Raw genomic sequence first — 27,878 nt, 5'->3', positions numbered from 1 at the left:
CCCAGAGGAGAGTTCTGGGCCCGTGTCCAGCATTGGGTGTCTCCCCAGGGTGCCCAGGATGGTGTTGTCACCTTGGAAGGCGTGAAGAGCGGGGGGGGGGGGGGGGGGCGCGATTCCAGGGGAGGGTGGGGGGGCTGGACTGTGGCCTTGTCCTTCCCAGCCCAACCCCAGCTTGGCCTAAAAGGGCAGACAGATAAAGAGTCCTTCCCGCCCCTGGCCCCAGAGAGGGAGGGGTTTCCTGACAGGAAATTGACCTCCTCTAACCCCCCCCCCCCCCAGTTCCAAGCTCTCAGCATTTCTGGCTCATGTGTCCTCAGGGCAGGACAGCAGCAGCAAGGACAGAGGGACGAAGGCAATGAGTAGGAGGTAAGTGTGCTGGAGGAGGGGGGCAGGACCAGCATGCCCACCCCCCCATCCGGGCTCCCCTGGATCTGGGCTGGACGGCAGCTGTCGGGGGAGAGGAGGTGAAAAGAGAATGTGGGGTCTGCCCTTAGGAGGGTGCCAGTGTGAGGACAGGAGGAGCGGGGAGCAGGGAAGAATTTGGGGACCCTGGGGAGCCACAGAAACTTCGAAGAAGCCGGGAGAGCTTGGACGAAACCCGAGCCATGGCTGGGTCTGATGCCCTCTGAGTTCAGGTGGGAAGATGGGAGCTTTGCTCCATCCCCGAGAGATGGGGGCTTGGAGGTGGGAGAGAAGACAGGGCTGGGATGGACAGGGAGCAAGAGATGGGGTTCCCAAGGAAGATGTGCATGAACTTGAAACAGGCTGATGACAGGATTTTGGGGGGGCAAGGTCTGGAGGAGGGCCGTGTGGTTGGGGTCCAGTGCTGACACAACGTGTGAGGGCTGTTCTCTGATACAGACTTGGGGACTGGAGGGGCTGAGTTCCGCAAACGGGTCAGGCTGCCTGTGGAGGGTTTAGGGCTTTGGGGAAAGGCTGGCAACAGAGGAGGAGAGGGGAGGGGGAGGGGGAGGAGCCGGAGCCCAGAGAGGGAAGCTGGTGGCCAAGACATCCTGTGGGAGGTCGGGAGGCTGGGGGCTTGAGGGATGCCTCGGAAGTGAGTCAGGGGCCGGGCACCAGGAGGCAGATGAGGGGGCCCGGAGGGGGCAGGATGTCGGAGCCCGTCTGCAGAGGCGGGTGTTGGAGCCAGGAAGGGGAAAGACAGAGGGGGCCGCTTTTCAGAAGGTGCTGCCGTGGGGTCTGGTGGGGTCTGAGGATGTTGGGGATGGTTTGGGGGTATGGGATCCAGTCCAGGGATGGATGTGGCAGCCAGCAGGGGGAGTGGAAAAACCCAGTTTGGGTAATGTTGACTTCTGTTAGAGGGAAGTTGGAGCCCTCTATTTTGAGGGAAAGGTGGGGTTTTGGGGGCGATGACAGAGGCAGTGCTGGGGGACAGTGAAGCCATTTGTGGGATGAAGCACAGAGAAGCGTGTTTGGAGACTGAAAGAGAAATCGACGTGTGGCATGTGTGTGTGTGTGTGTGTGTGTGTGTGTATGTGCATGTGTGTGTATGGGGGTGCTGGTATCGACTGTCCACAGCCCTGGGGGCTCCAGGCAAGGGTTGCCATGGAGACTGCCTCCCTGGGGGACAGGGGACCATGGAGACTGGAGAGAGGCTTGAGGAACAACCGCTGAGGTCTGGAGGCTGAAGTCAGGGAGGAAAGAAGGGGGTCTTCACCCAGGAATGAGATGCTCTCGCTCACAGCCCTGCCCACTCAGGGCCCCCTTCCAGATGCTCCACGCCCCACCCCCACGCCTGCCCAATCCCGACCCTGTCCCTCACCTGCTCAGAACCTGTCCCAGTTCGATACAACATGCGTGTCCGGTGCCGGTGATAGGAGAACGTGTGAACGGCCGAGAGCCAACACGGCTTTGCTGTCGCCCAGCAGTGGAACAGTATGCAACACTTCAGGGACATCAGCTAGAGTCACAGAGGGAGGCATGGCTCCATGTCACACGGCATTTGGCATGTGAGCCAAAAACCAGCTCTCAGACAGCAAGTTGCTGGATACTCATGGTGTGATTGCATTTAGAGAGAGTCCGAGACGCCTGGAAACAATACATTGTTTCTGGCTACAAACACTATGCGGAGGCATAGAGTGAAAGTCGGCTTGGACAGGGAGATTCAGGTTCTGGATGGTGCTTTCCTTGGGGGAGGACTAGAGAATTCGGTTGCGGGGGGGTGGGGGGAGGCTTTGGTGCGTCTGTACTGCTTGATTCTTAAAAAAAAAAAAAAGTCAACCTGAACCAAATAGGGCAAATGTTTGCATTAGATGCTGCTAGGGTTGGAGGCACAGTGGGTGTTTGTTTTCTAAAGTTTTCTGAATTTCTGAACATTTGAACTATTTCATCACTTTAAAAAGCGCCCTTCTGTGGCTCCCCAGTGTCCTTGGGAAATAGCCCAAGTTCCTCCTCATGGCCCTTCAAGGCCTTGCATGGCCTGGTCTTTACTGATCTCTCCAGCTTGACTCCTCCTCACCCACAAGGAATGAGGTCCTTCCCTCCTTCATTTCCTGTTTAGCACCCATTCATTTCCTGAGCGCCAGCCCTGGGAGCTAGGGACACAGCAGTGACGGAGACAGCCTGACCCTGTCCTCTCGGGGGCTTCACAGTCCGGTGGCGGGGACACAGACTCATCCCCAGACAGTGACAACTCAGGTTGGACAGGGCTGGGATGGGAGAAATCCTGAGGGGGGCGACTTGACTCAGTCTGGGCATCAGGGAGGGCTTCCTGGAGGAGCGGGCTGTGGAGCTGGGTCCTAAAGCGGGGAGAACAGGTTTCCCTGTAGAAGGATCTATACAAATGCTGACACCTGGAGGAGCCCAGAGCAAGGAGGAGGAGAACGTGGGCTAGCACTGGTGAGGGCACAGCTGGCAGGTGAGGGCAGCTGAATTTTGTCCCACAGGCACTGGGGAGCCATGCAAAGAGAAGAGAAGGAGAGGGAGCAGGTTTATGCTTTAACAAGGACCTTAAGGGTGGGCTGGGGGCGGGGCAGGACAGGAGCCCAGAGACCAGGGAGTAAGTGGGGAAGCCAGAGGGTGCTTGGACTGGGGCAAGGGGCCATGGAGAGGGTTGGAGATGAGGGACTTAGGAGGTGGGATGAGCAGATATTGGGAGATTTCAAGCCCCAAGAGGGAAGAACTAGGTCTGCCTTGGCCACCACTGTGTCCCCACTGCCTTCACCGGGCAAATACCTAGTGATTTTTTCTTCTTTTTTTGGCAGGGGGAAGGGTAGTAAAATATGCATAATATAAAATTCACCATATGAACCACTTTAAAGCATACAATTCAGGGGCACCTGGTGCATTCACAATGTTGTCAACCACTATGTACCTCTGGAACATTTTTGCTTGTGAAAAGGAAACCGGTATCCATTAAGCACTCACTCCCCAGCCCCCCTCTCCCAGCCCCCGGCCGCCGCTCATGCTCATCTCCTTTCTAGCTCTACAGATTTGCCTGTTCTGGACATTTCCCAGGAAGGTTTTCCTCAAGGAGTGAACAGGGTGGGGTAGAGGAGACAGGTGTGGTGGGACAGGGGAGACGAGGCGGGTGCCCATGTGTGTGACTGGCCGTCCGGGGAGATGGCGGGGCCTGAATCCCTAGGCAGCCTGTGCCCTTCACGGGCTGTGCCAGCTTGGGAAAGACGCTTCCCCTCTCTGAGTCTGTTTCCTCATGCGGTGGGAGGGTCCACAAAGATGATGAAGCCTCCGGGCAGGGAAAGGGTCCAAATGCCAGTGCTCGGGTTAGGGGGGAAAGAACCCCAACCCCAGAATCAATAGGTCTGGGTCAAATGCTGAGTCACTGAGTCACTGTGGGACCTTGGGTGTCATTTGCAGAATGGGCATCATAACAGCACTAACCTCATGGGATCGGCGAGTGCTCAGACCAGGCTCCACACGCAGAGGCAGGATCGCCAATCACCAACACCCCACCACTGCCGTCAATCTCACTGAGGGTCTGTTATGTTTTCCCCAGGTCCCCGCCTGTCAAAATGCCCATCCTGAAGAATCTAGGGGTGGCCGACTCTAAGGTGCCCCGGGCGGGGACCCTGCCTCTGAGGTCCTCTCGGAACCCCTTTGAGGAAGTTCCAGGATTGGAAGAAGAGGAGGTTGGGGAGCTGGGGACCCTGCCCAATGGAACATCTTGTCGCCGCCGTGCCACCCTGGAGAAGCTGGCTGGCCTGGCCCCCTTCCGGCTGGGCTGGAGCCCCGGCCGGCGGGCAGTCAGCCCCGGAGACGGGCAGCCCCGCTCCTTCCTGGGCCGCGTACTGACACCAGGGATACGCAGGAGCTCCGCAGACTTTGGCCTCCTGGCCAGGCTTCAGGGGACCCGAGCCCAGGGCGACGAAGAGGCGGCTGGGGAGGCTGCCCGGAGACTGGCCTTCCTGAGACTGGGACGCGGACCCAAGCCCCGCCGTGCGTCCCTGGCTGAGAGGGTAGTGCCCGCCGGCGAGGCGGCCCCTGAGCCCCCGCCCAAGGTCCCTGAGCCCCCAAAGATGAAGGAGCCTCTGTCAGGTGAGTCGGGAGCCCCTGCTCAGACCTGGCTCCCACCTGTGACCCCATCTCCATTCACTTGTCCAGCCTCTGCCCACCCCCATGTAGGATACCAGCTTGCCCCCTGCAGTCCCCAGCCCCATCACCGAGCCACGCTCAAGCTCTGTCTCCACACCCACCCCCAATCCGTCCCTTTACTACCCACCACTGGCTTCGACCTCACCCCCATGTCCTGTGATAAGTGAATCACCAACTTTGGTCCCATCCCCTCCCAATCCCTTCCCCACCCCTAATTCCTACCCTCCCTCCCTTCAAATTTAACCTCCAGTCCATCTCCAACCTTGACCTTCTGCCCCTCCCTAACCTCCATACCCCACCCACTTCCCATCCCCAGCCCCAACCCTAGTCTCAGACCCCCACGCCCACCTCAATCTCCTCCTTCACCCCCAATCTCTTCTCGTTCTCCATCCCACTCTGAACCCCAACCCTAACACCAACCCAGTCCCAAACCCCAGCCTCCACCTTCAACTTCATCCCTACCTCAACTCATGTCCAAGCTTCATCTCAAACTCACCACCATGCCTAGTGCCTACCTTCCACCCACTGCCAACTGCGTTCCCCAAGGCCCGTGATCGGTTCCCGGGCTGCCGCAGTCAACAAGTCCCACAAACTGGGAGGCTGAAACAGTCCAGATCTAGTCTCTCAGTTCCGGGGGCTAGAAGTCGGAAATCAAGGTGTTGCGGTGGGTCCACACACGCTCAGAAACTCAAAGGAGAGTCCTTCCTCCTCTTCCTGCACCTAACGCTCTGCCAGCCAACCTGGGGGTTCCCTGGCTTGTGATCACCCCACTCCCGTTCCTTCATCGCCATGGGGCCTTCTCGCTGTGACCTCACAGCATCTCTCCTCTGTGCGTGTCTGTCTCTGTGTCCAAATCTCCCCTTTGTGTAAGAACACCAGTCACACCGGCTTGGAGGCCACCCTATGACCTCATTTTAACTTAATCACCGCTATAAAGAACCCGTCTCCAGATAAGGTCCCTGTTCGGAGATACGGGGAGGGGGGTTAGGACGTCACACATCTTTTTTCTTGGTTGGGGGGGCACGCGGTTGAACTCAAGACGTCACCCCGTTTGTACCCACAGTGTCTCCTTCAATGCCCTTTTGGTTTCCACCCACACTTATTCCAACCCCATCAGCCATCTCCACCTTGGGACACAGCCACGTGCTTACCCCAACCCACCCTTTATCCAAACACCATCTTTAACCATCGCTGTGCTCAATGCCAGGACAACTGCCTGCCCACCGGGCCATTGCTGCACCGCCTACAGTCACAACGGGGTCCCCGATTTAGTCTCCCGCCCAGCCCCCAGCCCCAGCCCCGTCTCAGCACCCACCTTCAGCCCAACCCCAAGCTGGCCTGCCCCTTCATTCTTAATCCCATCTCTACCCCAACCTGGAGTCCCCGCGGGAACCTCCCATTCCCAACCTCCACCCACGTTCTTGGTCCCAATTCAAGCCCAAATTTCATCTTCAAACTCACATCCATCTCCACCTTCTTTTCCTGCTCTATGATCACGTAAATCCACCCTCGTCTCCACACCCCCCCAAACCCCAGATGTCATTCGCAACTGCTTTCCCGTCCCCTCTGTAGGTGTCACCCCAGCCTCACCCTCATCCCCTCATCCCTCGCCTCAGTCCCATCTCGGAGGCCCCCAACCCTGGCTCCGCCCCCATCCTTACTCCCAGGCCTCCCCCCTCCCCAGGAATGCAGCCTTAGCACTGCGGACCTCAGGAGAGCTCTTTCCGTGCACCCTCTAGGTCCTGGCCAGAGGCTATTTCAGCCCTGGCTCCCTGGGGACTGGGAGGGCACTTCAGGGAGGTGACTAGGGGGTGACTGGAGCCCCCGCCTTCTGGAAACGGATGGGCAGAAATAGCGCTGGCCGGGAAACAGTTTTTCTGCCAGGGAGGAAGTGGAGGGGGGTGGAGGTGTCGGGGGGGTAACCCTGGGCCATCGGGACCCTTTGCCTTTGCTCAAAGGCCTCCCAACCCCATAGGGCTGGCTCTTGGGGGAGTCTCAGGTCACCCCCACAGCTACCCAGAAGACCCCATCACTGGTCTTGCTAACCTCTCCCCACCTCCAAGCCTCCACTCTGCCCTCCGGATCCACTGCTGCTCTCCACCCTCTCCCCCTACCTGGCTCCTACTGGCCTTCCCCCAGCCCTCCCATTGCCCAGATCCCTTTCTCTAGGTCTGATGCCCTTTTCCTGTCCTTGCTCCTCAAATACCCTGACCCCTTCCCATATCATAAGCTACTCACCAACACCCTCTGCCCTCCCTTCCCCCCACCCCTGCCTCAATCCCTTACCCCCAACTGCCCAGACTTCTCCCCATCCTCCTCCCCCTCCCACCCTCTTCTTAGTCTCCTGATGCTACTCTGGTCCTTTGACCTACTTCCCTTATCCAGACACCCATCCCATCGCCCACCCTCCTCTTTCCATCCCTAACCATCTCCTGTCCTCTCCCCCAGGTCCTGGCCCTCTCCCTCCTTCCTCCCTCAACCTGCCCCCGCCTCCCTCTCCCGACTCCCTTCCCTCAACTCGTTCTTCTGGAACTTCGCAGGACTCCCTTCCAGGCCCGTCACCTCCCCCTCCCCGCACCCCCCTCCTCCCCCAGCCTGCCGGCCTGTTTCCCTCGCCCTGACCTCCCGCTCTGCCCCCACAGTGCTGGAGATCCTGAGCCTGATTCAGCAGCGCGAGCTCGCGCGGGCGGACGAGCACATCTTGGAGCTGGAGGCCGAGGAGCTGGCGTCGTCGGGGGGCGGCGGCGCGCCCGGGCCGCCCGGGGCCGAGGGCGCCGGCGTGGGCCGCCGGGCGCGGGACGTGGCGCTGCTGTATGAGGCCCTGCAGCGCGAGCTCTGGGCGCTGGTGCGCGAGACGCTGGCGGGCCCCGGGCCGGGCGCGGGCGCCGGGGCGGGCGCCGTGGCGCAGCTGGGCCAGGTGCTGCTGCAGGAGGAGGCGGCCGACGGGCGCCGGGGGCCGGGGGCCGCCCGCAAGCTGCGCGCCCGCTGGGCCGAGGCGGTGGGGCGCGCGGCGCGGGAGCGCCTGGAGGCGGCTGCGCCCGGGGCGCCGGGGGGCCTGGCGGGGCAGCTGGAGGCGCTGCGGGCGCGGCTGCTGGAGGACATGGGCGTGGTGCGGGGCCGCCTGGCGCCCGCCTACCCCGCCGGCCTGGGCGCCTTCGGCATCTATCTGCGCGGCTACCACGGCGCGCTGGCCGAGTGGCTCGGGGCCGCCGCCCGCCGGAGGCTGCCGCTGACCGACCGCTACGCGCTGCTGCACTGGCACAACCAGGTGTACCCCAGGTGAGGCGGGGCCGGCCGCCCAGGGTCGCCCAGAACCTCCCCTCCCCCGCCCCCCTAACACACGCTCCCTCAGCCCTGGCCTCTTCACTTGCCAAGGACCTTGGAACCGCTGACTCTTCCGTCCTAGAATCCTAAAACCGTTGACCCTCCCGGTCCTCGGCAGGGGTGACATGGGCAATCCGCTCCTCCGAGCGCTGTCCACCCTCCAGGTGCTAGAACCTTAGCGACAAAGGGCCTTCCGGTTCTAAAACCTCTGGGCACCCTGTAGTCTGAGAGCCTTAGTCCCGCGGACCTCAGCCTCAGCCCCACTTCCTCCCTTGGATGTGTAGCTCCCCCCACCTCCCCCCCCCCACCCAGTCCTAGAACTGGGGCACCGGTGATCCTTCCAGATCTAGAACCTTTGCATGGTGGACACTTACACACCCCCAGAAACTTAGCACTGTGGACCTTTCCTGTCTTAGAACTCAGTACCATTGCACTCCTGCATCCTTTAACACAGGGATCCTTCCAGTCCTCTGCACCGCGACATTGACAATCCGTGCATCTGGGCGCTGTCCACCCTTCCCCCCTAGAACCTTAGCGATATCAGTCCTTCTAGTTCTAAAACCTCCACACCTGCAGCCCAAGGAGGGCAGCATCCCAACACTCCCACCCTTGGAATCATAGCGCTGGTCACCTTTCCAGTCCTAGAATCTAAGCATCGTGGATCCTTCTTCTAGAAGCCTTGCATTGTTATCTTTCCATTCTTAAAATCTTAGCACCATGGACACTTCCAGCCCTAGAACCTGCACATGATTGGACAGACTCCCAGAATCTTGGCAACATTGACCATTGACCCCTCCAGTCTTAGAACCTTAACACCTCTCAGTCTTCCAGACTTAGACTCTATTAACACCAAAGGCCCATTCAGTTCTAGAAGCTCGGTGCTTGGACCCCTCCAGGCCTAGAACCTTCCCATCATTGGCATATATACTATTAGAATCCTAGTACAGTTCACCCTTCTGGTCCTAGAATTTAGCACTGTTGATGGTTCTCAACCTAGAACATTCGTACCATTAAACCTTCCAGTCCTAGTACCTTAACACCACTGATTCTTAAATACTAAAACCTTAGCACCAGCATTCCTAAAATCTTGGCATAGTTGACCCTCAGAATTCTAGAACCCTTACACGGTTCTCTCTCTTTAGATTCTAAGACATTAGCCCTGTTGATTCTTCCAGTCTTAGAACATGAACGTTGACACTTTGAATCCTAGAACCTTAGCACCAGTGAGATTTCAAATCCTAAACCTTGGCCCCATCCCGTCTTTAGAGCCTAGAGCTTTGATACTGTGGATCCTTCTAGGGTTAGGACTGGAACGCTCCTGGTCTCTTGAATTCTATTACCTTAGCACTTAGAACCTCAGCACCGTTGATGTTCCCAGTCCTAGAATCTTCAAACTGTGGAGGCTTTTGGGATCCTAAAACCTACCCATTTTTGTGGGTAGGGCATGGAATATGATTAGCCATGACTGGGTCACCTATGCCGTCTGGGGAAAGGGGAGCTGGTCACACCCAAGCCACATGTCGGCAAGCCAGTGGGGTGGGTGGTTTCCTCAAAGTCATCCTGTTGTCACTAGAAGAATGGGAAAGCAACAACCAGTGACATTGACTTCCTAGATCCCCGCTGGGAATACGTGTTAAGGACACTCTCACACCATCTATGAGAGAGGGAGGCAGGACAGGGAGTCTGGAGAGCTTCCTGGAATGGGAGGGTGGGAGTAGGAAGATAATGTTTCTGTCTGAGAAGATGCCACGGGCCAAAGCTTGGGGTGTGTATGGGTGGGGGGGGGGGGTTAGGGAGAGGGATGGTATCACATAGGCCGGGTGTGCTGAGGAGTGAGGAGTGAGGGCTGGACCGGGGAGGCCTCCAAGGCCAGGTGAGGTGCTGGGGACAAGGAGCGGAGGTGGGAGGGAACTTCTGTCTGGTGAAGCTGATCATGGCTGAGATCTTGCGTGCCAGACCATCAAGCCTGGACTTGACCCCTGCAAGTCTTACCCGGACACCATTCATCAGGGAGCTGACTCAGAGAACTGGAGCCAGGGGAGCAACCGTTCCAGAGACTTCCTTTGAGGGATGAGCAAAGCTGGTCCCTAGAGAGGAAGGGAGTGGCCCAGGGTCACAAGCACACTAGGTGTGGAGGGGTTCAGTTGCCCAGATCCCCCTCTCACAGACCTCCCTGTTTCTTGTCCCCCCAACTCCCAGAGAGGTCCTAGGGCTGGTGGACTTGGTAGCCCTAGAGAATGGGGAGCTGGGGCCCCTTCTGTCTCCCGGCACCCTGCGGGGCTTGGAGGATGAATGCATCACAGACGTTAAGGTACTGGGGGACTTGGGAGCAGGAGGCACTCTGCAGGGAGGGAAGGGTCGCACTGGGTCTGGGGGCCCCTTCTCTCCTCCTTTTGCTTCTCCCATTTCCCTTTTCCCTTTGTGGATTCTGAGTTCTGCCCCAAAGACACTGAAAGGTAAGCCCACACGGGTCACTTCTGTCTTAGCTTCAGCGCTGTTCACCCAAGCACCCAGCCAGGCGTAGAGAGCAGCAATAAAGTTTCGATACATTCAGATACTTCTAATCTTAGAGCAAACATCAGTCACAGAAGCTCGGCTCACAGTCCCAAAGACCCCCGGAAGGAGAGCATCAGCGCAATCTCTGCACCCAGGCAGGGCAGACAGTCAGCCTGGTTCATAACCAGTCGGCAGAATGATCCGGCCACAAACACCCAGCCTGGCCACCTATTTGCCAGTCCTGCCTCCGCCAAAGAAATCAGAACCCTTGTAACCTGCGAGCCTAGAATCTTAGACTCCGACATACCTACATTCTCAGATTCTCTGAAGGGAACAGGGAACATGGGACCAGAGAATCAGAGATGTGTAAACCTTAGAATCCCAGACCTTTGGAACTGGGAATCACAGAATCTGACTCTTGAACAAATTGTTTTGCAGAAGCTGGGGAGCAGAGCCTTAGGGACCATCAAATAGTAAGAGAATAGACCCTCAAACTCTCTGGTTATCAGAAGGAGGAAGCTTAAAACTCCAGACTTTTTTTTTAATTATTTAAGATTTTATTTATTTATTTGAGAGAGAGAGAGAGTGAACAAGAGAGAGGGCAGAGGGAGAAGCGGGTTTTCCGCTGAGCAGGGAGCCCTACGCAGGGATCCCAGGATCACAACCTGAGCCAAAGGCAGACACTTAACTGACGGAGTCACCCAGGCACCCCAAAACTACGGACTCTTAATATCAAGCTCCAAATCAGGGGCTAGGGATGCAAAGGGCTGGGGAGGTTTTCTGGTCCAGCCTCCCACCTCAGCCTAATGTTTGCAAGCTCAGGAGTAGAACTGAGATAGGCTTGGGGCTAAGGTGTCGGGACCTTGGGGCGGGGGAGGAAAGGAGGGAGAGGCTCCCAGGCACCCCTGACTCCTGCCTTTCCCCCCACCTTCCCACTGCAGGCTCAGACGCGCGCAGCCCTGCTTCGGGTGTTGCAGGAGAACGAGGAGCACTGGGGGAGCACGGAGGACCGGCCCAGCAGCCTGGCGCAGGATGTGTGCGAGGTAGGGGGTGGGGAAGAGGAAGGAGAATCAGCGGAACGGTGCCCTGGTGGGAAAGCAGGACCTCCCCCCTCCTCACCCCTTCTTCTCGCCATGGACCATGCAGCTGCTAGAGGAGCACACGGAGCGAGCACCCCGCATCAGCCAGGAGTTTGGGGAGCGGATGGCCCACTGCTGCCTGGGGGGGCTGGCGGAATTCCTGCAGAGGTACAGAGGGCCCCGGTGGGGGGTGGTGCCGGGGGGGGGGGGGGGGGGGCCGCAAGGCTGGTGGGGGGAGGCATCAGTACCCAGGATCCAACAGAGAGAGGAGAGATGAAAGGGAACCAAGTCAGGACTGGCAGGGGCGCATCAGGGACGATCACAGGCTTTGCCGGGCTGAGCGCCCAGCAAGAGACCCTCCTCCAGCAGTGCTCCATCTGTCACACGTCCTCCCCTTCTCCTGTCACCAGCTTCCAGCAGCGGGTGGAACGCTTCCACGAGAATCCAGGAGTTCCCGAGCTGCTACCTGACACTCACATCAGCAGGACCATCTCCCTGGTCAATTGCGGGCCCCCACTGAGGTGAGAGCACCCAGCGTGTGTGTGCAATGGGGGAGAGGGCCAGTCGCCACGACCAGCCAAACCGGGGTGCCCAGTTCCTAGGCGGGGATCCCAGAGTTGGTCCAGAGCGACAGGCACAAGGGGCCTTCGAAGCATAAAATCGTAGGGAGTCCTGGAAAGAACCTCAGCATCACAGAGCCCTAGAATTTGGAGCGATCAGAACATTGGAGTGTTCTAATTATAGGAACCCAGAAGCCAGACTCAAACACTCTAGGAATTACAGATTTTTTTTTTTTGCCTTTTTATCTTACTCTCCTTTTTTATTAACTTATTTTTGTGCACTTGACAAATTGGGAATGCATTTCTATGGTTCAAAATTGGAGATACAATAGGGCATACAGTGCAAAGCCTCCCTCCTACACGCTCCTCACCATCCTTATTGCTAGGGTCTGCCATATCTTTGCTGGGGCTTTTGATACATTTACGTGTAAATAGGTGTATGCATGCATTTGCATACTTCATGCATATGCATATCTTTGCATGTTCATATACATATTTCATATGCACATTCCATATATATACACAAGTAAATATATTTCACTGTGTGCATACATAGTATTCCTTTTCCTTTAAAAAAGAACTCCACAAATGGCAGACTACTGTGCCTTTTTTTTTTTTAAAGATTTTATTTATTTATTATTTGACAGTGAGAGAGAGATTACAAGTAGGCAGAGAGGCAGACAGAGAGAGAGAGAGAGAGGGAAGCAGGCTCCCTGCCGAGCAGAGAGCCCGATGCGGGACTCGATCCCAGGACGCTGAGATCATGACCTGAGCCGAAGGCAGCGGCCCAACCCACTGAGCCACCCAGGCGCCCCACTACTGTGCCTTTTTGTGTCTTTCCCTTTAACAGGCCGGAGACTTTCCCGTTAGCATGTGGAGTTCCCACATTTATTTCCTTATAAAACCTGAACTCTGTTCCACTGTTTGCATACAGCACATATTTACTGTCCCCAGTGAATGGACAGTCGGCTTCACCCTTTTTGCAGAGGAAAAACCTGGCTCACCTGTCAATTCCCACAAACGTGGGGACTCTCGGGGACCCATGCCCGGAAGGGGGCCCGCTGGGATTTTGGAAGGAAAATGCCAAATTGCCCTCAGACCAGCTTTCTGTCCTTTCAGGGATGGAGAGTCATCATTAAGAGAAATGAGAAGGTGGGCGCTTGGGTGGCTCAGTGGGTTACAGCCTCTGCCTTGGGCTTGAGTCATGACCCCAGGGTCCTGGGATGGAGCCCTGCATGGGCTCTCTGCTCAGCAGGGAGCCTGCTTCCCCCTCTCTCTCTGCCTGCCTCTCTGCCTACTTGTGATTTCTGTCTCTGTGTCAAATAAATAAAATCTTAAAAAAAAAGAGAGAGAGAGAGAAATGGGAAGGGTAGGATTTTAGAATTAGAAACATTTCAATGGGGCGCCTGGGTGGCTCAGTGGGTTAAGCCTCTGCCTTTGGCTTGGGTCATGATCCCAGGGTCCTGGGATAGAGCCCCACGTCGGGCTCTCTGCTCAGTGGGGAGCCTGCTTCTCCCCTCTCTCTGCCTGCCTCTCTGCCTACCTCTGCCTACTTGTGATTTTTCTCTCTGTCAAATAAATAAATTTTAAAAAACTTTAAAAAATATTTTAAAAAAAGCAACGTTTTGATTCCCATTCCACGGAGCTTCCACAACCTCCCCCCCAGCCTCCCAGACATCCCCTGCTGTTGCTTAGCCTCCAGACTCTCCCCAGAGCCCCTGACTTCCCCCAGCTCCCCCATCTGACCTGTCACCCCTGTGCCAATGAAATAGAGTCCATTGAAGCCCGGAGAGGGGTCCAGGCAGTTGAGCTGAATATTGGCAGTCCCTGACTTTTGGCTCCTCTGATCCCCACAGGGCTCTGGCAGAGCGCCTGGCCCGGGTGGGGCCCCCCGAAAGTGAGCCAGCCCGGGAAGCAGCAGCCAGTGCTCTGGACCGTGTGACCCGGCTCTGCCACCGAGTCCTGGCCGACCTGCTGTTCCAGGAGCTGCAGGTGAGTGAGGCAGGGCACTGGTGGGATGGAGTGGGGGTGCTAGGACAGGGGGCACCCCGCCAACCTGCAGTTCATTTTAGGCTATGACTCAGTGTTCAGGAAGCAGGCACGGGGGCAGGGGGATAGAGGGTGATGGCCTATTTGGGTCATTTGGGGGGGCAAAGGGGGGTGCAGGAAGGAAGAGAGGGGAGGATATGGTCAAGGGGAGGATGGAGAGCCACCAGCAGAAGGGGCCTTGGGGACTGGGTGGAGCCCCTCCCCACTGAGGCCCCCCAGATCCCTGCCCAGCCTCTCCTAGACCGGGAGCCCTATTTACCTCCTGCTCCTGCATGTGCCCAGAGGGGGCTAGGGTCCGGTGGGAGGTGGGTGAGAGGGAGGGGGGAGTGCCTGGGAATGAGACAGGGTTGTTTGTGTGCTTGTTGTAATACACGCTCAGCCCACATGCCTTACATCTCAGCTCACTCTGAGCAAGAGCCAAAGTCCTTGGGGAGGGAGGAGCCCAAGTCCCCAAGTCCCTGGATGGTCTGACCCTTCCCTCCCTGACCTCACCTCCTCCCACTGGCCTCCTCACTTACTCTGCTCCCAATCTGCCAGTCCCCTGGCTGTTCCTTCACACGACAGACCCAGTCCAGCACCTCTGCACTCGCTCATCTCTCTGGGCCCCTCTCCCTCTCCCCCCTGTACCCACACAGCTCCCCCTCTCCCCTCTTTCAAGCCTAGACTCAGATCAGACCTCGTCCGGACTGCCCTAGGTAAAACAGAAGTCCCGAGAGGAGACTCCCTTCCGCCCTCCCTGCTGTGTTTTTCTCCAAGCACTTAGGGCCACCTGCACTCTGCAATGGCCTTTGCTTTTTTTTTTTCTTTTTTCCCCTCCCCCAACCAGCTCCTCCCACCGGAATGTTAGCTTCTCAAGGGCAGGGTTTGTTGGAATGTTTCTAAAATAACTTTTTATTATGGAAAATTTCAAACATACACCAAAGTAGGCAGAATGACAGAATGGCCTCTTGGCAGACCAGCTCCAGCCAGTTATCCATGCCTGGCCAATCTGGTTTCACCTTTCCTCCCCCCTCCCCCCTCCCCCATCCCTTACATCCTGCCATCATCCATCAACACTTCAGCCTGCATCTCCAAAAGAGAAGTCCTTTTTAAAATGAACATAACCACAGTGCCGTTTCCATACCTAACACAGGGAACATACTTCCTTAGGGTCAGCAAGTATATACATTATAACATATAAAAAGTATGTTATATATATACATTATGATATATATATTTGATACATATATATGATATATACTATACATTAATAGCAAACATCAGATGAGTATTCATAGTCCCCTGACCTGCTCATGATGATCAAATGCTTGGGGTTTTGTTTGTCTCATTCTGTGCTGTGTCCCCTCAAGCGTTCTCCATGTGTCCCCAGCCACCCTCCCGTGGCTGACCCATAGGAAGGGCTCAGAGTGTTTGTTGAGTGACTACATGGATAGGTGTGTGCGTGAACGTGAGCAAGCGGGGGTGGCGGGATTTATGGGGATGCTGGGCAGGGGGTACAGTCTTTGTTTCCAGCCTGGCTGGGCCGCTTCCAAGTTGGGGGACCTGGGGCAAGTTATTTGTCCTCTTGGGGTTTCTGTTTGCTCATCTGGAAAATGGGCACAGGAATTCCAGGTTTCTTGGGGGTGGCTGTGAGGAAGCAATGGGATCGTGGCTATGGAGTGCTTAGCTCGGTCCTAGACCATGGGTACAGGCTGCTTTCTTCCTAAAAATATAGGGTTTGTAGCAAGAGCGACACTCCCTGAGCCAGGCTCTGCAGCGAGAGCACTGGCTCATTTAATTCACCTGCTTTTCTACAAAACACCCCATCTGGGAGGTTCAGACAGAGGGTTACTGGGTTACCGTGGGAATGGGAGAGCAGGAAGTGGGTGCGAGGTGGGATAGGACCCGCTTCAGACCTCACGGACGCGGAGCCCCGATATCCGATATCCCCGGCACCTCACCTTCCCCAGGGTCCGCCTAGACCGCAGCGTCTCCCCCTACTGCCCCCAGATCCACCTCAGGGACAGACCCACTGCCTATCCCAGCTCTTGGATCATGTCCAAGTCCTCCCCTTCCCTTCCCCACAGAAATCCTAAGAAATCTATTATCTGGGTTGTTCTCTCCCTCCTCACCCCTGTTACTCACTTCTTTCTCCCTTTCCTCTCCTTCCAGTCCCCCACCCCCAATTTCTGCCTCAGCCGCGCCCCTCCCGAGATCAAGATCTCCCTAATGTATAAGCCTGATCCTCTCCGTCTGCTCCCAACCTGCAGTGGCTCCCCAGTGCCCTCAGGAAAAAGCTGGGGCTCCTTACAGCCCTGTGTGCTCCAGCGCGCCCCCCGCCCCCGCCCGCCCTTAGCCCCATCTCCCTGTCCCCTGTTCAGCTTCAGGCGTCTGTGAAACCGAGCAGTTATACAGGACCCCTGCTTGGAAGAGCCCGAGCTTGGTGTGCCACCATGCCCGTTATTAGTAATTTTGAATAAGGGCCTTCTGTTTTCATTTTGCACTGGGACTCTCAAATTATATAGATGGTCTTGCCAGCCACACTGACCCTCTTTCTGATCCTCTGACTTGAAAACCCATCTGAAATCCCAGCGGCCTTCACACTGGCTCTTCCCGCTGGTGGAGCCACTCCCTCGCACACCCAACACCTGGTTAACTACCACCATCCTCTGGGATCAGCTCTGGTGTCCCCTCCTCCAGGAAGCCCTCCTTGACTCTGCGCTGACTCAGGCTCCCGCTCTGGGCTTCCTAAACTCCTGGATTCCCTCGTCCAGGCCCTGACCGCTCTGAGTCCATCTTTGGGGGATGGTCTGTTTCCCTCCGCGGACCGCGCGCCCTGGAAGGGCACGGTACAGCCCTGCAAGTCCAGCTCTCCTCTGTGGAGCTGCTAAGTGGAGAAAGACGGTGGAAGGGAGGAAAGCTAAAACCATTCCCCCCATTCTGTCCCCCACCCCAGCCCTACTTCAAGAAGCTGATGCGCAGGAAGTGGCTGAACAGCCCCGAGGCCCTGGATGGCATCGTGGGTACGCTGGGCGCTCAAGCCCTGGCACTGCGCAGGATGCAGGACGAGCCCTACCAGGTGTGCGGGTTTTTGGTGGTGGGGGGGAAGGTCTGGGCGTGAGAGTGGGGAGCCCGGGCGCTCCGCAGGGGGAGACCCCTTCGAGGCGCCGAGCAGCTCTCTCCGGGTGCGATAGGCGGCGCTCTGCGCGGGGTTGCGGGGAGGCAGGTGCGCGAGTACTGGGGTGTAGGGTGCGGCTCGCACAGGGCCGGGGCCCCAGGGAGGTAGAACTCCTGAGACTGGGGAGAGGGCTGGGACGGGGCACCCTTTGGGAGGGGGCAGGGGGTGTTGGCGAGCGGGTTATGGGGCAGAGGAAGTCCCGTTGGGAGTCGGGAGGACGGCTTGGGGGGAAGGGCCTGGGGGCGACAATGGGGCGCGGCTCCCGGGGACAGGGGAGGTTTCCCGTGCGGTGCCCGGGGTGGGCGCACGGCGTAAGGGGAGCCGGGAGGGCGTCACCGGCGGCTCACCAGCCCTCGTGTCTCCCTCGGTCCGCAGGTGCTGGTGGCCGAGCTGCACCGGCGCGCGCTGGTGGAGTACGTGCGGCCCCTGCTCCGCGGGCGCTTGCGCTGCCGCTCGGCGCGGACCCGCAGCCGCGTTGCCGGGAGGCTTCGGGAGGACGCGGCACAGCTGCAGCGGCTGTTCCGGCGGCTGGTCAGTGCGGCCCGGGGGCGGGGGGCTCCGAGAACCCCCGGACCCGAGAGCCGGGGGCAGGGGGCTTAGAAAAAGGCCTTACATCCCACTTTCAGTCCCCAGGGACACCTTGATCCTGGCCCCGCACGCCTAAAAATTGGCTTGCTCCCGGGGAGAGCTGGCCGCCCGGCGCAAACCGGCATTGTGTCCCCTGTGCCTGGGGCTGGGGCTTCCCTCCGTTCGGTCCTGCTAAGTGCTTAGGACCCTACCTGGCACGGAGCTCGCACTCCCTAAAACAGGGGCTGTTCCGCGCACACGGAGACGCTAAACACCAACAGAAACGCAAGATCCTGGCGTTTCCAATTCAAGAATTTAAAACGACCCACTCTTATTTGCACCCAGTTGTAATCAGCAGGACCGGAAGCGCTTCCTTCATCCGCATTTCCAGGACTTTCTAGTCCGCAGTACTTGGAATCGCGGGGGGCGAAGGGTGCGTCATTTTATGGAGAAGGCGGGGAGGGAGACCTCTCGCACAAGTAATCCTGTAACCCCTAAGGGTCACCTTTTAAATATGACCACTAGGTTTGGAGAGATGTCCCGAGCCCCCCCGTGATCCGCAAAACTGGGAATAGATACGTTTAGACTGGATTTGTCTTCACATTTCCAAAGGTTCCAGGTCCTTCCAAATCTCTGATCACGGTCTGTCCTCTTCCGGGCTTTACGGAGAGAACAGAGAGAACAGAGGCCAGGAGGGGTGCGATTTACGTGAAGGGGGACCTGGGGCCAGAGTGTGAGCCTGGGCCCTTCCCCTGCAGGAGTCCCAGGCCTCGTGGCTGGACGCCGTGGTGCCCCATTTGGCCGAAGTCCTGCAGCTGGAAGACACGCCCAGCATCCAGGTGGAGGTGGGGGTGCTGGTCCGGGACTACCCAGACATCAGGTGAGCGCCCCCCCCACCCCGCCCCCGCGCCGGCCTGGCCCCTTGTTGTCCGCGCCGCCGCCAGGCCGAGGACTCCCGGCTTTGGCATCCGTCCTGGCGTTTCCTGCTCTTGGGCGAGGGAGGGAGGCGGCGAGCGTGTCTGACGGCCGTTTCCTGCTGCAACCAGGCCATTATTAATACTATTTCCCTCCTTCTCCTGCCGCCGCCGCCACCAGGGCTCGCAAACAAACAGGCAGTCACAGGAAGCCCAGGGCAGGGGGGCGCAGGGCTGCCGGCGGCAGGAAGGGCCGGCCCAGCCGGGGAGCCACGGGGGACACGGGGACACGCACCAGCAAGAGGGGCGCACACGCACTGGGACCGCAGCAGGAGCTGCTCAGATCCTGGTGGACCATTTCCTCTCCCTGGGACCCTCCCCTCTCCGAGCCTCTCCCAGGGGGGATAATAACACTCTTCTCATAGGATTGCTGGGGGAATTCTCCATCCTCAGTCATCACCAGCATTGCCCGCATTATCCACCCGGACAGCAGGACCAAGACCAGTGCTGGTTTCTTCAGTCCTTATGTTGGACCTAAGGAAGTTATTTTAGAAAATAATATGCAAGTAAAAGGCAGCACTGTTCTAAATGCTTAGCATCCTCTGAGGCAGGCAGGAATTAAGCAGATTACCCCAAATGCCACAGCTAGCCAGTGGCCAAGCCGGGACTTGACCCCCCTGGGGGCAGGCTGGCTCCAGGTAATGCACCTGATCACTGCCCCCCCCCCCCCCAACCAGGGGCCAAGGTGGATGGTGGTGACAGTCCTGTAGGACTCTTCAGGCTGGAGGACACTCTGTACTTTCGCAGAGACAAAACCCCACTCTACCAGGAAGCGAGGCCCCAGTGTGTGTGTTTCCCAGTGGGGTTTAGGCTCCTGGGTTGAGGACAAGGATTCTGTAAGTGATGCCGGATGGACAGTTCTGGCTCTGGGGTGTGGGGCTCTTTGTCCTTAGGGAGACACAAAGGCCTGAAGTCTTTGGGGGTGGTGGGGGTTCCAGCCTTTCTCCTGGATTGGGGTTTCTGACTTGGAATCTGCGCTTGAACGCAAAGCTCAGTCTGAAAGCTCTCAAGCTTCTGGAGTGGCTCCAAAGCCGGCTTTGGAGCCCATCTGAGCTGGAAGGCTCTTGAGCCCCATTTTTGGATGAGTACATTTTGGAGCTGTGGTGATTCCAAACCGGGGATGTGGGGATGTGAAGAGCCTGAGCTGCACTTGAAGGAGGGTACTGAGGGCCCCAGGGCTCTGTCTGAAATGGAAGTTCTGGAAATGACTGTTGGGTTCAGGCTCTTGAGTCAAAACGTGGAGAGGGTCCTGGGGTGCTGGACCCGCGATCTGTTGTGGCGATGAGGGTGAAGGGAAGGCTCGGTTGTGTGATTTAAGGGCAAGGGCTGGAAAACAGAGTTTTGAGACAGAGTTTCTGTTTGAGCTGATGCCCCCCCCCCCCCCCAAGGTTAATTGGAGTTCTGGAGTGGAACTTTGGTTGAGCACGACTCGGGATGGGGTGGGAGGGTGACGTGCGTGTCCCATGGGAACGAAGGTGGTGTCATGGATGGGCTCTGGGTTGAGAGAGTTGGGGTGGGCTTTGGATACGGGCTCTGGAACTGCTGCGGTGGAGAAGCTTCCAGACCTGGCCTGGGGAGGGGGGAAGGGCGAGAGGAGGGTTCGTTGGGAATGTGGGTGAGCCTTCCTGCGCAGCATGAGTGGCGGTGGGGGGCTGTTGGAGGTGTGAGTGAAGACGTGAAGACGAAGTGGGGGGTGCTGCTGACTCTGGAGCTTGAGCAGGTGTGAAGGGGCCAGAAGGAAGCCCAGAAGCTGTGTGCGCCGAGTCGGGGCTGCCCACCGAAGGCTAACCGGGAGCTAAGACCGGGGTGCTTAGGAAGCCGCCTGTGCTGGGCGTAGAGGAGAGGGTTCTGGAGTCCCTGATGAGTGGAAGGATTTGGAAATGGCTGGTTAGCGATGTTCTGGGGGGCATGCTGACAGGAGGAGGGTCTGGGAGGACTAGAAATGGGGAGGGACTGGGGGTTGGGATGGGGGAGGGCGGAGGGGGAGGGGCTGCTGGTATGGGGTAAGGAGCCGGAAGGGGCCTTTAAAGGGGCCTTTAAAGGGGCTCCAGAGCTAAGGCAGGCTCTGGGACAGACGCGGGCCTGATGAGGTTCACAGGGGGGCTGTGTGCGTCTGGCACGGAGAACCCCATGCACCCGTCCCTTCCTCTCTCCCCCCCAGGCGGAAGCACGTGGCAGCCCTCCTCGACATCCGGGGCTTGCACAACACAGCAGCCCGCCAGGAGATCCTGGCCGTGGCCCGGGACCTGGAACTGTCTGAGGGGGGAACCCTGTCACCCCCTCGGGACCACGCCTTCTTCTCAGACATCTCCGTGCCCCGCCCACCTTTCTGCCTCTGCCTCCCTCTCTTCCTGGGCCGCCTTCCCCTCTCCCGGCTGGCCAGGCCTGGTTTGGCCTGTCTGCCCCGACTTCGGCCTCTGTCTCCATCACGGCCCCCGACCCAACGCTGAGACCCTCCCAGCCCGCCACCTCAGTGCCCCCCATCTTTGCTGCTGACAAACCGTCCTCCTGTACGGGCTCCCTCTTGACTCCCTGCCTGGGACCACAGACTGCCCCGCTCCCGCCCCGGGGGAGGGGGGCGGATGGAAAGGTCCTCAGAGGTCTTGGCCACCCCTAAACCCCCCAAATAGAAGAGAAACAGGCCGGAGGGAGCAAGGACTTTCCCAAGGCCACGAAGCTCGTTCCCAGCACCAGCTCCCGGCCCAGTGTGCGGTGGCGGGCGTTTTGGAAGGTTCTACAGAAGTATCCCAGGCCCCCCCTTTCCCCTCACCTCAAGGTCTGGCCCCGGTCCAACATATTAAGGAATGTACGATACTTAGAATAAAGAGGTTTCTATTTAACACAAGGAAGGGCTGAGTCCCCAGTGTGTGGCGGAGGAAGGACCGGGGGCAGGGCCCAGGGCCAAGGGCTTCTCACACGCCGGAGGCTGGGCTGGGGTCCAACACCTGGGCAGGGCAGTGGAGGCTGAGGGAGGCCCCGCGGGCCAGAAGCGGGCAAGTTCATCCCCTTTACCCCCCGAGGCCCCTGGGCGCAGGACTCCGGGGCAGGCCCTCAGCCACACTCGGCCAGGGTCCCGCATTTCGTCAATCCCGAAGTGCCTCTCCCTGGCTTCTGGGCTTGGTGGTTCCTCCTTGGCACACCCCACCCCCCTCCATCCATCCTTAGCCGGGAAGCTGTGTCAAGAGAGGAAGGAGGTTGGGGGCAGGGCCGGCGGCATCCAGGGCGCCCTCCTGGGTTGGTGCAGGAAAATCTCAGGGTGGGAAAAATTCCAGCCTCTCACCCACAGCCCCGCCGGATTCTGGTCCCCACAGAGACCTTGAGGTCACCTCCCCGTTGACCCCTACCCCTCCGGCCTGGTTGGACAGCCTATGATGGATGTTTCCTGGGGGGGTATGTGCGTGCGCATGTGTGTGTGTGTGTGTGTGTGTGTGTGTGTGTGTGTTTCCCTGAGAAGTGGGAAGGAGGAGGCAGCCAGCGGTCAGCTCTGGGCCTGGGGTTGGAATCTCACCCACATGTGAACTCAAGAAGGTGGGGACTCAGGACTCTTGGAGCCTCTGGGCTGTGTGACCTTGGCCAGGAAGCTGCCCCTCTCTGGGGAAGCGCTTAACCTCTCTTTCCCCAGGGCCAAGGTGAGCCATCCACAGGGTCCACCCTCCTCACTTCCACTGCTAAGAGGACACCTCCAATGTCACTGATGCACAACAGAGGAGAGGCAGAATGAACGACAGGTTGCGGTCTTGTAGGCATTTCACGAAGGACCTGTGGACCCCGTGCGCCAGTATTCTTTCCAGATGTGGGTCCCCCATTTACAAACAGCTTTATGGAGACAGGATCTGCATGCCAGACCATTCATCCCTTTGAAGGTTCGATTCAGTGGCTCTTGGTATATTCGCCGAGTTGCACAACCATCATCACAGTCAATGTTAACAGTGTCAGCATCCCCCAAAAGAAACCCTGTACCCCTTAGCCGCCTATCCCCCTCAGGCCCTGGCGACCGCTGGTCTACTTTTTGTCTTTGTAGATTTGTCTATCTTGGACATTTCATGTAAGTGGGATCACAGAACACGTGTGTGTGTGTGTGTGTGTGCATGCATGTGTGTGTGTTAAGAACACTTAACATGGGATGAACGCCTGGATGGCACAGTGGGTTAAGTGTCCAATTCCTGGTTTCGGCTCAGGTTGTGATCTCAGGGTCCTGGGATCGAGCCCCACACTGGGCTCTGCGATTCCCATTGGGTTGGCTGAGATTTTTCTCTCTCTCTTCCCCTCCCACTTGTGCTCGTGCTCCCCCAATCTCTAAAATAAATACATAAAATCTTTTTTAAAAAAGAACACTTAATGTGAGATCTGCCCTCTTAACACATTTTTTAAAAAGATTTATCTATTTAAATAATCTCAACACCCAGAGCGGGGCTTGAACTCACAACGCCGACATCAAGAGTCACACACTCCCGGACAGAGCCGGCCCCTTGCACAAAAGGCACCCCGTATTGTTACCCTCAGGCACAGTGTTGCAGGGTGACCTCTGGAGCTCACTCACCTTGTATGACTAACTTTATCTCCACTGAACGACTCCCCGTACAACCCAGCCCCCACCCAGGTATCACCCTCCTCTCCCGCGCGTCTGTGCGTCGGAGAGGTTGAGAGAGCGCACAGGAGTGGCACCAGGCAGAACCCGTCCTTCTGGATGGATGTCTGGTGGATGTCACTTGGCAGAAGGTCCTCCGGCTCCATCCCAATTGTCACAAAGGGTGGGTTAGGATTTCTTTCTCTTCAGCCTGGGAATTCACCCATTGTGTGGAGAGACCACATTCTCTTCATCCATTCGGCTGGTGATGGATGTGGGGGCGCTTTTCACAGTTTGGCTATTTGTGAATAAACATGTGTTCTTTCATGTCTCTCTTCTTTCAGTTACCATAATGTTTTTGAGGTTCACCCAGCTTCTCACTTGTGTCAGTATGTCCTTCCCTTTCACTGTAGAATAATACTGGAGGAGGAGGAAGCTGGGGGGTGGGGGTGGGGGAGAAGGACGAGGAGGAGGATGAGCTCCTTGAGTGTGTCCCAGATGGATAACATGGCACTCTTCTCCCAGCCCGGAGAGAAGGAACTGTTTGTTTCGGGCAGGAAGCAGACTCAGCAGGTTAGACACCAGCTGCGGGACAGTATGTTAGAGGCGGTGGCTGAGACTTGAACTCCCGTCAGGTGGACTTCCAAGAGCTGCCCGCCACTATCCATGAGGCCCCTTGTGTGCCAGGCTCAGCGTGCACCCGACTGTGCTCCGTATCTTGCTTCCTGGTCCCAGGCCACCCTCTCCCACCACTCCTAGGAGATAGATGGTGTCCTCGTCCCCGGTGCACCGCTGAGGTCCCCAGGCCCTGACAGTCACTCTGTCTAGTCACACAGCCAGGAAGTGGCCAAGCAGCCCTGTCACTGTGGATAAAAAGAGACGAGCCTAGCTGGGGAGAAGACTCTTCATAGGGGCCCCTACCCTATGAAGGTGAGAGTTTTTATGAGGAATGAGGGATAAAATGTACTCCATACCTTTTCTGTATCTTGTATGGCAATCCAATTATATTCTTCCTTATTCTGCTGATGGGATAACTTAGTTGGATGAACTTTTTGATGGTTAATAGATCAGGTGGCCTTCACCTGAGCTAAAAATTTTTGTGCATCAAAGGACACTATCAAGAGAGTAAAAAGACAACCCATAGAATGGAAAAGAATATTCAAAAATGGCTTCATGCGATAGGGCATTCATATCCAGGATAGAAAAAGAACTCTGTGGGGCACTTGGGTGGCTCAGTCAGTTAAGCATCTGATTCTTGATCTCAGCTGAGGTCATGATCTCAGGATTGTGAATTCAAGACCTGCGCTGGGCTCCACACTGGGCGTGGAGTCTACCTTAAAAAAAAAAAAAAAAAAAAGAACTCCTATAACTCAACAACAAAATAACTGATAACCTGATTCAGAAATGGGCAAGGGACTGGAAAAGATATTTCTCCAAAAAATTGTATTTGTTCTATTAAGGCAATCCCTTCAAACAAACCAACAAAAAGACATTTCTTCAAGGAAGACGTACAAATGGCCAGTAAGCCCATGAAAAGATGCTTATCAGGGAAATGCAAATCAAAAGCCAATGAGATAACCACTTCACACTCACTGGGATGGCTATTAATTTTGAACAAAAAAAAAAAGAAAAAGTGGTGCCTGGGTGGCTCAGTGGATTAAAGCCTCTGCCTTTGGCTCAGGTCATGATCCCAGGGTCCTGGGATTGAGCCCCACCTCGGGCTCTCTGCTCAGTGGTGAGCCTGTTTCCTCCTCTCTCTCTGCCTTCCTTTCTGCCTACTTGTGATGTCTGTCAAATAAATAAATAAAATCTTAAAAAAAAAAACAAAAAACCAAGTGTTGATAAGGATGTGGAGAAATTGCAACCCATGTGCGGTATGGTGGGAATTCAAAATGGTGCAGCCATTACAGAAACTGGTATGGGGGTTCCTTGAGAAGTTTAACAGAGAATCACAACTGAGGGGCTCAAACAGTACTTTGCACACCAGCGTTCACAGCACCATTACTCACGATGGACAAAAGGTAGAAGCAGTCCGGGTATCCATCAGCAGATGAATGGATAAACAAAATGTGGTATGTCCATACAATGGTATATTACTCAGCCTTAAAACGGAAGGAAATCACGATACACACGACAGCATGGAGGAACTTTAAAAACATCATGCCGAGTGAAATAAGCCAGACACAAAAGGACAAATACTGTTTATAAAAGGACACAAAAGGACAAACACCACCTAGATGTGGGATGTGGAGTAGTCAATTTCATAGAGAAAGAAAGGAGAATAGTGCTTTTCAGGGGCTGAGGGGCAGGAGGGAACGGGGACTTGTGTTTAATGAGTACAGAGTTTCCATCTGGCATAATAAGAAAGTTCTGGGGGAGGATGGTGGGGAAGGCAGCCCAGCACTGTGAATGTACTTAATGCCACTAAAATGTGCACTTAAAGATGGTGGGGCTATGGGGCACCTGGGTGGCATTAAGCGTCTGCCTTCCGCTCAGGTTATGGTCCCAGGGTCCTGGGATCGAGCCCCATGTCCGGCTCCTTGCTTGGTGGGAAGCCTGCTTCTCCCTCTCCCACTCCTCCTGCTTGTGTTTCCTCTTTGCCTGGCTCTCTCTCTCAAATAAATAAAATCTTTTTAAAAAAGAAAGATGGTGGGGCTTTTTATGTGCTGTGTGTTTTACCACAATTTTCAAAAAGTTAAAAACTTTAAGAAACTGAAGGCAAAAAACACTTTTCTTGACATTCCAAAGCTTAAAGAATTTATCACCAGCAGACCTGCAAAACAGGAAATGTGACAGAAAGCCCTTCAAGCAGAAGGAAAAAGATACCAGATGGAAATCTGGATCTACACGAAGGAATGAGGAACGCCAGAAACGGTAACTATTTAGAAACCACCAGAAATGGTGGGTAAGTACACAAGCTGGTTTTTTTGTTTTTGTTTTTTTTTTAAGATTTTATTTATTTATTTGACAGAGAGAGACTCAGCGAGAGAGGGAACACAAGCAGGGGGAGTGGAAGAGGGAGAAGCAGGCCTCCTGCTGAGCAGGGAGCCAGAGGCGGGGCTCGATCCCACAACCCCAGGATCACGACCTGAGCCAAAGGCAGACGCTTAATCAGCTGAGCCACCCAGGAGCCCCTCACATCTCTTAAATAGACAACTGAGTAAGCAAAATTATTACAGTGTTGTTGTGTGTATAACATATGTAACAGTAAAATGCATGAAAAGAGCACAGATGTAGGGAGGGGAGACGTCAAAGGTCCTGTTGCAAGGCTTTTACGCCCTATGTGAGTTTTAGTAGACAACCTGAACATAGTCTATGATAAGTTAGTGTTATGACATAAACTCTAAGCAAACACTATAAGAACAAAACAAAACAAAGAGCTATAGCTATTAAACCTAAAAGCATGTGAAATGGTATCATAAAAAAATACCCAATCCAAATAAAGGTGGAAAAATGGAACAAGGACCCCATCAGATTTTTTTCTTTAAATCAAGACGACAGATTTACACCTAACCATACCAATAATTACACTGAACCTAAATCATAGAAACATCCAATTATAAGACAGACCTTGTCAAGCCAGACTGTTACGAACTGTACGCTGCCTAAGGAGTACACTTTACTTTTTTAGAACATTTTATTTATTCAAGAGAGAAAAAGACCGCACCCACAAGATGGGGGTGGGGGGCAGAGGGAGAGGGAGAAGCAGAAGTTGGTTCTTTGAGAAAGTTAATAAAACTGATAGGTTTCTCATTAGATCAAAGGTTTCTCATTAGATCAAATCAAGAACATAAATGATAAAATTTTCTAAATTCAGGAAGAGAAGAAAGGACATCTCTGCATTTCCCAAAGAAATTGAAAGCATAGAAAAAAAGAATATTATGAACCATATTATGCCAATAATTTGACACATTAGTTGAAAGGGACAAATTCCTAGAAAAATGCAAATTACCAAAACTGACACAGAAGAATTAGGATATCTCAATAGACTTTTAACTATTAAAGAAATCAATTAATAGTTAAAAACCTTTCCACAAAGAAAGTATAAGAGGCAGACAGCTTCACAGTTGAATCCTAGTAAACATTTCAGCAAGATGTCATATCAATCTTACATAACTCAGAACACAGAGGAGGAGAGAGTGCTTACCAATTCACTCTACGGGACCAACATTACCTTGAAATCTAAATCAGACAAAAGCATTACAATAAAAGAAAAAAAATAGAACAAATATCCCCCAGGAATATAGATATGAAAACCCTTAACAAAGTATTAACAGAGCTACTGAAGCAACACATAAGAAGGAAAACACTTGGGCGCCTGGGTGGCTCAGTGGGTTAAAGCCTCTGCCTTCAGCTCGGGTCATGATCTCAGGGTCCTGGGATCGAGCCCCGCATCAGGTTCTCTGCTCAGCAGGGAGCCTGCTTCCTCCTCTCTCTCTGCCTGCCTCTCTGCCTACATGTGATCTCTGTCTGTCAAATAAATAAATAAAATCTTAAAAAAAAAAAAAAAAGGAAAACACTTCCTGACCATTG

General features: G+C 55.6%; 1 protein-coding gene across 1 annotated transcript; it reads left to right on the top strand.

Annotated features, from left to right (window-relative positions):
- Positions 1 to 269: 269 nt before the first annotated feature.
- On the top strand, positions 270 to 22,184 carry EXOC3L2 (exocyst complex component 3 like 2). The gene is made up of 12 exons (XM_045987628.1): positions 270 to 366; positions 3,977 to 4,515; positions 7,215 to 7,851; positions 10,096 to 10,207; positions 11,334 to 11,435; positions 11,539 to 11,639; positions 11,882 to 11,992; positions 13,888 to 14,023; positions 17,016 to 17,138; positions 17,613 to 17,768; positions 18,563 to 18,684; positions 20,940 to 22,184. The coding sequence occupies exons 1-12, from the start codon at positions 356 to 358 to the stop codon at positions 21,226 to 21,228; spliced, it is 2,439 nt and encodes an 812-aa protein (XP_045843584.1). The 5' UTR covers positions 270 to 355; the 3' UTR covers positions 21,229 to 22,184.
- The last annotated feature ends 5,694 nt before the right edge of the window (positions 22,185 to 27,878 follow it).

Source organism: Meles meles, chromosome 19 (genome assembly GCF_922984935.1).
Source record: "Meles meles chromosome 19, mMelMel3.1 paternal haplotype, whole genome shotgun sequence".
Lineage (NCBI taxonomy): Eukaryota > Metazoa > Chordata > Mammalia > Carnivora > Mustelidae > Meles > Meles meles.
The sequence above is the reverse complement of the archived record's forward strand: the minus strand, read 5'-3'. Positions and strand labels throughout refer to the sequence as shown.